This window comes from Perissodus microlepis, chromosome 12 (genome assembly GCF_051167445.1).
Source record: "Perissodus microlepis isolate ML-2025 ecotype Zambia chromosome 12, ASM5116744v1, whole genome shotgun sequence".
NCBI lineage: Eukaryota > Metazoa > Chordata > Actinopteri > Cichliformes > Cichlidae > Perissodus > Perissodus microlepis.
This window is the reverse complement of record NC_140472.1, coordinates 33679279-33691880: the sequence shown is the minus strand read 5'-3', so window position 1 is coordinate 33691880 and position 12602 is coordinate 33679279. Positions and strand designations below refer to the sequence as shown.

Genomic DNA, 12602 nt, shown 5'->3' with positions numbered 1-12602 from the left:
CAGGCGCAGGCAGATTTTTTGCAGATAGCAGCGGAGGGAGGTGGAGTGGGGGTATCTCTGGCAACAAAGCACTTTTGAGCCCGGATCGGTTGAGAGAAAAGCCCCATTGTTTATGGCCTAGGTGGGTTTTTTGTCTTCCCTGCAGTGCTCCTTCTTAGGCAGCATTTGGATTGTTCCTCTGCAGCAGAGCTGAATGTCACCGGCTCAGTGCGCCTTTAGCCTCGCTGCACCGTGTTTTTAGTAGGCTTGAACAGTTTTTTGTCCCGTACTCTCTGTTATCTTTGGGGTACGTGCTGACCCTCCGACTTTACACATTTAGATATAGAAACGTTGTTTTGACAAGCAGTGACTCATGCTATGTATGTTATGAAAGGAAGTGCTAGCATAAGCTAAAGTACTAGCAGGAGGCAAAATGGAAATTTAGAGGTGAAAGCCCCCCACGTGAACCATGACAGGTTAATATATCTGTCAAATATGAGTGCTTGCACTTGGCAAGCATTCATATTTACAGAGCTTCTCAAACTGCAGAGCTATGCTAATGTAGATCATTTTTCCTGTGGGACAGTTTGTTTCATGCAGGGATCCACTGAAAGATGTTTCCCTCATGATGATTATTAAAAAAGGTCCCATGATGATTCGTCTTTTTCTGCTAGAATCAAGTTTACTGGGCTTCGTAACTCGTGCTCCTATCCTTCCATGTCACCGTCTCATGTTCCCAGTTAAATTTTCTTTGGTCTGAACAATTAATGATATTAGTCCTCATCAGACTGGGTTCTTCCAGTGCACGTGCTGATTGTTTGAGTCATTCCTTTTGCTCGGGAAAGTGGCACACACAAACTAAGTGTGTGTATTTTTGGATGTTTTAGTTGTTGCAGCAGCAGCTTGTCAGGACCAGATAGTGATGAAGAAGATAAACACCCCCACCCTCCCCCGCCCCCTCTTTAGCACTCAAGACAAGAAAAACACGCACCCCCACTTTTTTAATCAGGCTCCACAGGACTCATTGATGGTGCGAGGACAAGTATTGATCCTGACTTTATCTAGAAATCAATTCAACCTCACATGACACTTGGACACATTTACAGCTTTCCAGATCCCCCACCCACCCACCCCCATGGAAACTTACCCAGGGTCGACAGCAGTACACACACTCATAGACATTCTCATAAACACACACACACTGTTTTGACGGTCATGCAAACATCTTTTGATTTCACACTAGATTGGCTGCAGCTGGCGTTAACACCAAACCTCTGTGGATATTTTTGATAGTTGAAATTGATTCTGGCTTCGGGGGAAACAGGCATTAGGTGAAGATTCCCAGGAACTTTTACCTGAGATAATACCATGCTTGGCACATTTAACAAAAAAAAGAAAGAAAAGAGAGGTACTATTTGCTGCTAGTCAGTTAAGACCAAAATTAAACATTATCTCTACTGGCAAATAGAGTTGAACTAGATAAAGAGAAACCATTGGCACGCTATGGGTGAATTACGCAATAATGCACACTTTACTTTCAATTTCTTTTCCAAACAAGTCTATTTTAAGTCTGTTTTTAAATAATCTTTCCAGGAGTTCCCCTGCATAACCAGTACCTGCCTTTGTGTCCTTAGACCTTGCGGGAAATGTAGTTTATGAGATGTTATCAACTAGGAATGAACTTGTTGACTTAATAATTTCGTTGAGAAAGATGGGTCGGGTTTACAATACAGCATGTTTTGTACTGACAAAGCAATAGTCGAATATCATGAAGATAAACTCAAATGTCATGTAAGCATGGTGTGCAAAGCCTGACCAACAACAGTCCTCTGAATGAATCGTTCTCAGGGAAGCTTTGATGCCCCGGGTGCACACGTTGCCACAAATAAATGTTTGGGGAAAGGAGTCGAGTTGAACAGTTGTTTATTCATGTGTCCATAGATATTCCCCCCGTGGTGAGAAAGGATGACACCTTATTTTTGGTAGTGTGAACACCGCAGGACATTTCCAGGAAATACGGCTGTTTAAATTGTGGGAAGTGCTTCTCGGGATGGGGCTTTGAATAGATCTGATTTGGAGAAAGTGTGAAACAAAACTAAACATGAAGGCTGCAAATCAGGTTTGAAATTCAAAACATAAATGCTTTAGCATAAGCACGTCTGAAGTTTAGAGTTGGATGCTGGTTCTTTGGCGAGTCAACCACAGTGCTCTGGGAAGAGAGTCCAGAATAGATGTCCTGAACATCTGGTCAGACTTATGTCCAGACCACACTCTGAACATTCCCAGACCTTGATCTCTGTAGTAAGACTGTCATTATGGACGTGGTTGGATATACAGGGAAGCTGCAGCTGAAGAAAAAAACTGACGCTGTGATCTCGATCTGAACTCGCTTACTGGTGCACAGTTCTTGACCTGAAAATGTGCAGTTTTTATTATGCATGCTACGTTTTTATGGTAATTTTGATAGATTTTTAGTAGCTCTCACATCATTTAGACACACGAGGTGCCTGACATACCTGGAGAAACTGAATATTCAGATGGAGGCAGGTGTGCTTTGCACCATTGTAAAGTTGGTACTGCAAGAATTTTTGCATAAGAAGCTTAAACAGACAATGGGACCGATATCTTCATTGGCCACAACCATTGCATAGTGAAAATCTGATTCTGATTATTGCATGGTATCATATTGTAATTCACTCTCACCTCTAAACTGTGCATTGTATCAAAGATAACAAAGGAACTCAAAGGCAACAATGTTGGAGTATCAGTTTCTCCTGAATGGGGAGAATCAGTTTTCATCTATGTTCAACATTAACAAATAAGACACCAGGCACCTTGAAATAATGCAAGCACACCTTTAAAAACTGGTTTTATAAAAGACTAAATTCAAGTTCTAACATTAAAGACATGAAACCATGAAACGTCTCACTTGTGTTAAACTCGATTCACTCGCACACGGATTATGCCGACTTCACTGATTAATGCTGAACACCAGGGAGGTCTCGTTTAGTTGGCTGAGAGCTACTTCTGCCGCATCGTGACTTGGCACCATGCGCATGTTTGTAGTTTAAAACAATCCAGCCCAGTACACCTTTTACTCTGCTCATTAGCTCTGGTTGAATGAACGTCTAAAAACAGTCGGGCCTTTGCTTTGGGTCAGGTGGTGCTCCACAGGAAATGACACCAGTCAGCCAAGAATAACAGGACCTCTAGTGATATGATGGCATAACCCAGCCATGTGCTCAGAAGTGTCGACTTGCACTGAGCAGTCGTCTGCCACCTCGGGACCGCTGCCAGTGTTGACGGTGAAGGGAATCGCATGCCACTGCTAGGCTCACTCGGTCGTAACGCCAAAAGTTGGGGTGAGCAAATGTGACTTCCTCTGCTTAGAAATGTGACGCATGCCGTTGTCTCCAAGATTTGAGACTATATTTACCCGACCCTGGCCTGTCCTCTGTTTGTGGTGGGGACAGAAGCTACGGCAGATGGTTCACTTTGAAGTGGATTTTCACTGGTGGCATGTCTCGCTGTTGTCCAACTGTGCAGGAGCGCGGTCAAGCATTAGCAGAGTTAATACAGTGTTTATCAGCCGGGTTTATTGCAGTGTGTGAGAGAGGACTGAGTGTAAGTGTGCAACTAATGAATCTTAATGTTTGTTTTGCAACAAATTCTTTCTTTTCCTGTTCAGACAAATCTTTTTTTTTTTTAAGTTTGGAACTAATTAATGTCTTCAAACTGTAAGCAGCAATCTAAAAATAATTGGCAAGTATCAAAAATCGGATTTTGGCATTTTTCACTGTTTGTTTGTTGAGAATCTACAGCACAGCAATCGTACATAAAACCTGATTTTTCTCTCTGCAGTTTCATTTTTCATTCTGGCAATCACCCCTTGCCAAAAACTGCAGTGTCCACAGAGCCACAGCTGATTGGCTGACACATGAATGTGTCTCTTCATGTGTCATTGCACCTATCACAGCCACATCACCCACAAACAGATGCATTAGTTGCGCCCTGGGAAGTGAATTTCAGAAAAAGGTCCCGCCTTGACTGTTTCCAGCAGAGCGATGAAAGCCCGCTCATTTTTATCCCCAATGTCTGAATGCAGCACAGACTCGTCATACTCGATTGCTGTTTAGACATCCAGCCCTCCACATCCATTATAAGGCTTGGGTGTTCTTTCCCACCCCTGTTGAATTCGGTCTTGTTGTAGATCCCAGATTCTGGAGGCTGAATTGGCAAAAAAGTTCAGAGAGGAGAGATGTGGCCGTGAAGGGGTCCTTGGGATCATTCAGCCTTCTCATCATACACAAAATCAGATACACATGTTCTCTTTCCCTCGACCGGCCGTCTTATACAACTTCTATGCTAAAGTGGAGCAGAGAGGAAACTGTTATCTAATCGTGGCCTGTTTGAGTCACAGGAAAGTTTCAAAATAAGATGACCTCTCAGCCAGTAAGCCAAGAGTCCCCTGCCCTGTTCCCCGTGAGCTGATGAGAATTATTAATAAACCTGGCAGGAAGAATTTTGTGTAACATTGTGACTGATATTTTAGTAAATGAAAAAAGGCTCATTTTTCTGCAATTTACACTTTGATGGCTGTTCTGTGGCTCTGGACTGTGAACTTGCATCTTTCATCACCTGCACCACCCTGAAACGCAAAACAAGCAAAGTTAAAGTACAAGGTTAAGAGTTGGGTGTTCTTTAATGTGAAAACAAGCTTCATATGATACACAGTACTGTTTCTGAAGATGCTAGTAAAGCTAAAGTTCCTGGCAGATGGCATACTAACCTAAAACTGAGTTCCAGCAAACAGATTTCCTTCTTTCTCCTCGCAGATTTACAGGAAGGCAGTCAGCCAGATGAGCCAGGGCCTCATCAGGAGGTTGACGGTGCTCAGCCAGTACGAGGAGGCGCTGGGCAAAATCAACGCCACTGCGGCTGAGAGGCTCACGGTTCTAAAAGCGAAGCCTCAGGCAGCCATACAGAGAGACCTGCTGTCTATCTGCAATGACCCCTTTACCGTCGCCCAGCAGCTCACACACATAGAGCTGGTAAGAGAAGCAGTTCTTAAAAATCAGTTTAAATGTCATTTATTTTGAAGTAAGCTCTAAATGTGACCTTCCAAGGAGCAGTCTGAAACCGCACCACTGAGACACACACAGAAGTCAAAGAGAAGCAGGCCAGATCGATATCAGAGAGGGCGATGCATGTCAGAGCAGGACCAGATCTCTGTGATGGACTGATAAATCAGTGTGGTGACCGAGGTCCTCCTGTGCTGCTTAACCACAGTCATTACATATCAGCTAAATCAATGTGAAAAACAGTGTTTTTCCCTTTTTACAAAGGTTCTAAAAAGGGAGATAAAATGTAGGCTTTAATGATGCAAGATAATCCCAAACTAACTTTGAACAAGTAGGGAAACCATCTGGTGACCAAACCTTTTACGGTCCTGGTGTGATGCGAACTGTTCGTGGATTCTCAGGGAGTTTTTCCTTTCCTCCCTTTTCAGGAAAGACTGAGTTACATCGGACCTGAAGAATTCGTCCAGGCTTTCGTCCACAAGGACCCTCTGGATAATGATAAGGTAATGACTGCATGCTTCAGAATACATCAGCAGATAAGAAAACACATACCGTAGTTATGCAATTTTTTTTTTTGGCTGAAATCTGGTGTGTAGACTTGATTTGTCTCCGATGGTCTAGTTTCTCTTCCAGAAGGATGTTAAGTTTACACAGCGCAGTAACTGCCTGCCGCATGGGTCAAAGTGAGGGCAGGTTATTTGCAGACGTTAGCAGCAGACCACATATCCGCTCCCCTCACACACTCAATCACACCTCACCGACAATTTCCTCAAATCATCCCAGTGTCTGGATTAGATGGGCATGCATGCACCCCATCTCCTAGCAACCACTACTGCCAAGGGTTTGCATTGGTAAGGTGTGTGTGTGTTTTGGAGCGGTGTGGTCTCTTTTCTGGCGTTTGGCTGCTAGGCAACGGGCCAGTTTTTTGGAAGCCAGGGTGATGGGGGTTAAGGCTGCCTTTGTTCTTTTAGGCTAGCTTGCCTCGTACCCCCAACGAGCCACTTGAAAACACGGGGATAACTCAGTCTGTCTGCATAAAAAGCGACATGTTCAGTGGCGGGAACTCGCCATGGGCGCGAGTGGCGTAAGGCTCGAGGAATGTGTGGAATTATAAGAGGAATCCACACAAAGAGCCAGCATGCATAATGTGAATAACATTGACCGCTATTGTGCTTATAGATGAAAAGCAGGGGGAAGCTGAGTATTATTGGCTGCACAGGTCCACTCATTTATTTTTATTTTTTAATTTGTTGAATCGATTGACGTCGACTGGCTTTGCTCTTAACTTCAGTTCTAACTGAAGGTGGGTTTTCTTTGGTGTTTTTTTCTGCAGAATTGCTTCAGTGATCACAAAAAGGCCAGCAACCTGGAGGCTTATGTCGACTGGTTCAACAGACTCAGTTATCTGGTGGCTACAGAGATCTGCATGGTAGGTAACAAACAGCAAGCCAAGCAGTAAACTTCACTGCTAATGAAGGCGGACTGTTGATGGTACACAACCACTGTTATCTTCATTAGGGATAAAATCGCAAGGTTGATTTTTCAGATAATTGTTTAGTGAATGAAGTACCCAAAGAAATGTTCACAGCTCAGTTTACACTAGATTCTTGCGTAATACATTAAAATATGGCCAAACCATAGGCTGTAAATAAAAGATGGACGTAGCTTTCATGTCCCAAAAGTTCAGCTGAAAGAGGAAGTTCCCTAAAACAAGGTTAAACAAGGCTGCAGTGCCTGGGACAGGCTAAATAAACACTTTTCATGCTTGTCAAATAAAAGAAAGAAAGAAACAAAAACTCCAATCTGTGATCTTGAATTGTACAAGCAAACCTTATTACTTTGTACATAGCACTTTACCAGCCATCGTCCCCGACAATGATTACAACCTTTTCGGGGAACAGCACTTCGCTGTTTGGTAAATGTGTTTGTTGGAAATAAAGCTGAGGCTTAATGCAGTTTTTAATGTTCTCCATTTTGTTAACAGCCGGGGAAAAAGAAGCACCGAGCCCGAGTCATCGAGTTCTTCATCGACGTGGCACGGGAATGCTTCAACATCGGCAACTTTAACTCCCTCATGGCCATTATATGTGAGTTGGAGTTCTCTTTTTTTCTCTCTGAGATAAAGTTTTGTTTCATTGCTGCACAAAACCTGAAGCGATTGTTCCCACAAGGTGATGCTTTGCACTTTCCTCATTCAGACGTGCACTCTGCACTTGCTTCCTCCTGTGTAGGCCTCTGCACAGAGCTTGTTGTCTTGTGGGCATCATCATAAATTTGATTAGTGCTATAAATTGCAGTTTGTTTGTTTTGTTCATGCTGCGGTGCAGTCGCCCCGTGGCAGTAACCTCTCCTGACATTGTCTCAGTTCATTTCCACCTTACGTAATTTTCTTCAGTTTAATATTATGAGTGAAACTTGGCAGCAGATGGAGCGGAGTTCATGCAGATAATTGTCTTGATGGAATTTGTTCTTTGGTCACTCAGACAGTTTTTCCCATGGCTTTCTGCTCCGTCTGCTTGTACTTACAGAATCAAACGCACTCTTATATAGTCACTGCAAAGTCTGCACATTGTAAAATACATTTATGAACCTATTGTCCCTACTTCCAGTGTCTGTGCTTTTGAAAAATAGCCCAAAAGGTATAAAATTGCAGGACAAAGAGTGTGAATTATCAAGCCAATAGTTGCTGAACTCGAGGCGTATCACTGATGGGGTTTCCATTCTTCACTCTGTACAATGGCTGAACTATAAGCATATTGTATCCTGGTCTTTTGAGGTTACTTTCAGTAGAGAAATTGATATTTCCGCCTTTTCTATGTAATTTCTCTCCACATTCTGCCCATTGTGGAGCAAACCCGGGTTGTACTAAACAGCTGCAGGGGTTAACGTGTCTCTAAAAAGAAGATTAGTTTCGATAAAAGTAACCAGGTTGATTCCAGATCAGAAATGAGAAAAACACCAAGGCCTAAGAGGTTAGAAGACTCTCTGAGTCTCGGAGGATTTAGAGGAGAGCGTGTCTGGTCATCGGTGCCTGAGGGCGGGTGGAGAGTCTTTGCGTCCACTACAAACAGGGAGCGGACTCGGGACTGGATGAGGGCATAAACCGGGCAGATGGTCAGCACTGACCAGAGAGTGTGAGCACACAGGGGAGGAGGGAGGGAGAGAGGGAGAAAGGGAGGAGAGGATATTGGAGTGCCAGCTGTCCTCTGTCCTCCCCTGAGACGGCGAGGAAGAGAGCCACAGGCAAATCCTTCTACACCAGCCTCGTCTCCAGGGACACTGTGTTTGTGATGCTTTTAAAGGGTTATTACCCCCCAAAAGAGACCATTTACCATCAGCTGTGTCTCGGTGAGCAAATACATTTATTTTTTCAGGTTTTGAAATATCCAGATTTGGTTTTCCTTCCCGTCTAAAGTGGATCAGAAAAGAAAAAGAAGGGCATTATTATCTAAACTACTGCATGGCTCGAATCGGCCTTGGAGTTAAGTGACCATTTAATTCATTAAAAAAACAACAAAACCCCCCAACTGTCAGTGTGTCTTCTTGTCACTGGCGACATTGTGACTGCGCTGAAAAGAAGAAGACATTAACGGTATAATAATCATCTCGTATAGGGGGCGTATGTGTCCCAGAGGGACCACTACAGCTAACACCTGTCCTTCTTCACACTGGTCTCTTTGTGAGTGGATGGAGCTGTTTCCCAGGCAGCACACGTTCTGACACACAGTGTCACATGCCTCCGTGCTTCGGCCTGCATTCGCTTCCGTCCCTCGGTGCTGTGTAAAAGCCAAACTGTCTGCTGGGAACCAAAGTGAGTTCAGGGAGAACACGAGGCTTCGCGGTTTCGAGTTTTATATTTCTGTCTGTGAACCGGAGTTCTTTAGAGTACCCCAGGGCTGTTTTTGTGGTGTTGTTCTGCTCTGTTGGTGACCCTTCGCTGCCTGAACCTGCACCGGGCACACACAGAGGATTACCATATGGGAAGCAGAGTGCTGGGAGGGGAAACAAGGCGTGTGTTAACTCTATTGTTCCTGCTGCCCTGCTGCACCAGAAGAAGCAACGTAAAGAAAGAGAAGGGGAGGCAGAGGGGGGGGAGGAAGGGTGGAGGGGGATGTGCGTCTGTCTGGCTGAATGGGGAAAATGCCATGTGTTAATGCGATCGTGTTTGCACGGGCGTGTGATCTCTCTCTCATGGCCTTTGTTTTTGTGTGTGTTTGTGTTGCAGCTGGGATGAACATGAGTCCGGTGTCACGGCTGAAGAAGACCTGGAGCAAAGTCAAAACAGCCAAGTTTGATATTCTAGAGGTGAGTTTGTATAAAAGAGATTTACTTTGACCAGCGCTCAGGAAATGAGTGTTTTATATTCTCACTTTTAATAATTCAACTCTTAAGTTTTTCCCACGCGTAGTGGCAGTGTTGTGGTAAACACTTATGACAAATCTAGTTGTGGGTTTGCGGGGGAGCTACTGCTGTCAGTGATTTATTGGGTAAGAGAGAAAAACAGGGTCATGCTGAAAGCTTTTGCAAGCGTGGATCTGAGTGGGAGAATAAAGGGTTTGCTGTCCATGACTAAGGTCGCTCATAAATCCAGAAAAAACAGAGATTCTCATTGGAAAGTCTTCAGAACTGAGCTAGTTGAAGCCTTTCTCTTAAACCAAAGCACATGATAGCCTTTTCCAAGTTTAGTATGATTATATGGTAAAGCAACACAATTTTCCTGGAACATCTGAGTCTGAAGGTTCAGTTTTTTAAAGTCAGAACATGCAAAGTGCAGAAAAGAACAAAAAATGAATACCTATGATTGTTCTTGGTACATTCTGGAAGAAAAATAAGGGGAAATTTGATGATTCTGTCGGGATCAGGTGGAAATAAATGGAGCCCAGCAGCCGGGAGGACCAGATGTTAAGGTGTAACTGGGTGTGCAAATCACGCAACCCTGCCTTCCTTCCCGAGGTGTGTGAGAAAACCCAGCATACCGCAAGAATACGTTCAGTGAGCCCAACGGGCCATCAGTCGGCCCTTTTGAAATAGGAGATCTGACGAGTGAGTCTGGGACGCTCTGCGAGACCTGAAAGGGTTTCAAAGACTCGAGTTCTTTAGGTTTTCTTCACGTCTCACTGGAGATCATCCACGTCGTTCCTCTTCTGCTGGCTTTTGTTCCTTTTGTCAGTCGCACCCTTCTTGATGCTTTCCTTTTATCTTTATCTTTTGTCACTCTGAGGATTTATTTTAGGTGAATCCCAAACTTTGTGTTTGAGTTAATTTGCTGCTTAGTTTGTTGAAAGTCGCAGACCCAATGGCATCGTCACCCCCCCATGTGACTACATCCTATGTCACAATATTTGAAACTTGAGGATACTTGGTCATCATGGTGAAAACTAAAACTAATAATAAAACCACATTTTATATAATTTTCACTGAAGATGTGTTCGAGTTTCAGAGTTTCCTTCAGCGACTTTCACTTTCTTGTCAACTAGTATTATCCAGGCACAGAGTTAGCACTTCCACTGGTGTTAAGCCAAAACACATGTCGCCGGCTTTTTGGGCCATCAGATCCACTCACATTTCAGAGGCCTGTGCTCACACTGACTCTGTATTTGTCTCTCCACAGCACCAGATGGATCCTTCCAGCAATTTCTATAACTACAGAACAGCACTGAGAGGAGCCACGCAGAGATCAATCACCGCCAACAGCAGCAGAGAGAAGGTGAAGCCTTGGTGTTCCCGCATTTGATGGTGGCGTGTTTACGGGAGATTGTCTATTCTGAATATTTAAATGTAATCTTAACTTTCCAACTGGTTCACCTGTAGTTCAGCTCCCATCTGAACGCCTTGTGGCGGGCAGAAAGAGAGCAAATTAAATATGGACGATGACATTTGAAGCGCAACATTTGTTGCATCGGAATCACAATTCTGGGAAAAGCTGCGATTCCAATTATTTACTTCTCTTTGCCAAAAAGATGACAGATATTTTCGTACTGAATAACAGACATTTATTATTAGATGGACGTAACCATGGTGATGTCAGACGTTGGATTGTGGACAAAGACATCTGCTAGTTAGTGCTAAGTGACACCCTAATAAAAATAATAAAGAATATCGCTCACCAGAAGTGAACCACTAACTTCAGGACAGGCATGTCTTTGCCATTGATCATTTAGTTAATATCAGGATGTAAAACATTTTTTGTTTGTTATTTATTTTGTTAAGTTGGGCATTTTAAGACTGGGAGTCTATGAGGATTGGATTCAGCCTCAAGTGGCCAGTCAAAGAATTGCAGTTTTTGGAGTTTGCTGCGTGATACTGACACATCAAGCAGCCAGTGTTTATGCAGACCCAAGAGTTTGAACAGCTGGACATGTGAACACCAGACTTTGGTTTACAATTCATGTAAACAGTCAGAGACACTTATAGTGAACGGTGGCTCGGTGTCTTTACTATAAACCATTTGACAGCTGTCGTGACCTTTCAGTGGTGACGTGTGTCACAGCGGGGACGTATTACGCTTGACTGCAGTTATGCAAAAAGTGGAGACCTTATCTCAGACTTTATTCTCATGCACTGTGACGTAGAAGGAAGTGTTTGAGGCAGTGCAGAGAACCAAACCGGCGTATCTTGAAATCGTCTGCACAGTGTGTTCCTGTGATATTTACAGCATCAGCAGCCTCCGGGGAGGAGGGCGGAGGTTACATAACAGTGTAGTGCACAGGGGACGCGGAGGTCAAGTTATGAGGGTCAAAACATGAGGAGGGTCTGAGTTTCTTCCTCATCAAAGATGCTTTGGAATGAAACGAAAACATGGCCTCCTGCCAGATCACATAGTGTTCTCTGCTGCTTCGACCCACCCTGACCGAATGCGATCCGCCCCGAAGCTCGTGGGCTGCCAGACATTAGTGGTCAGCCTCTCGTCCCGTCATCATGTTTAAAAAAAGGTGTTTTTATTTAATGGAGACAAAGTGTACTGTCGATGTGTGTGCAGCTCCCTGTGGTTCGTGAGGGATGTCCCCCCTTTTTTTGGAGCAAAGATATGCAAACAGTCCAGTACAAGAGGTCAGGGTCATGAAATGGAAAGTTCCCAAGAAGTCTGGTATGTTCCTGCTTGTGACCTCTCCTTTTGGGGGGTGGGGGGGTGTTTATAGTCTCCATCGGGCACTCACAGTGCTTCAGTCTGATGACGTGTGTTTCGGCCTATACTTGCTGTAGGTTTTGTTCTTTGCAGTGAGGACAGAAAAGATTTAACGATCCAACACTTGTTGCTATGTTGGCTGATTTGCTTGAAATAACATGTTAACAAAATGCCGAACAGCTGATCTAAACCAGACTCGGTGGATCGTGTTTGGTTGTGTAGCAACTATTGTGAGATATTTTATAAGGAAGAATGTGGAGACAGCTCCAGTTTGGACAAAGTTGCATTGCATGCTCTTCTTCTAAGACTTGTTTTAATCAGATGGAGACAGTAAATTAAAAAAATAAAGGGACGTTTCACCCCAAAATAAAATTTGACATAGTGTTTCCCTCGCCTGCAGTGCTATTTTTTGTATG

General features: G+C 43.9%; 1 protein-coding gene across 2 annotated transcripts in view; it reads left to right on the top strand.

The window, feature by feature from the left end:
* Nucleotides 1-12602, top strand: part of rasgef1ba (RasGEF domain family, member 1Ba) — a 118125-nt gene that overhangs the window by 98818 nt on the left and 6705 nt on the right. For both annotated transcript variants that reach the window (XM_084946895.1, XM_084946896.1), the window contains 6 exons: nucleotides 4815-5030; nucleotides 5489-5563; nucleotides 6394-6489; nucleotides 7045-7147; nucleotides 9286-9365; nucleotides 10672-10767. In XM_084946895.1, the coding sequence (XP_084803021.1) occupies nucleotides 4815-5030; nucleotides 5489-5563; nucleotides 6394-6489; nucleotides 7045-7147; nucleotides 9286-9365; nucleotides 10672-10767 (666 nt within the window). The remainder of the gene's footprint in view (nucleotides 1-4814; nucleotides 5031-5488; nucleotides 5564-6393; nucleotides 6490-7044; nucleotides 7148-9285; nucleotides 9366-10671; nucleotides 10768-12602) is intronic.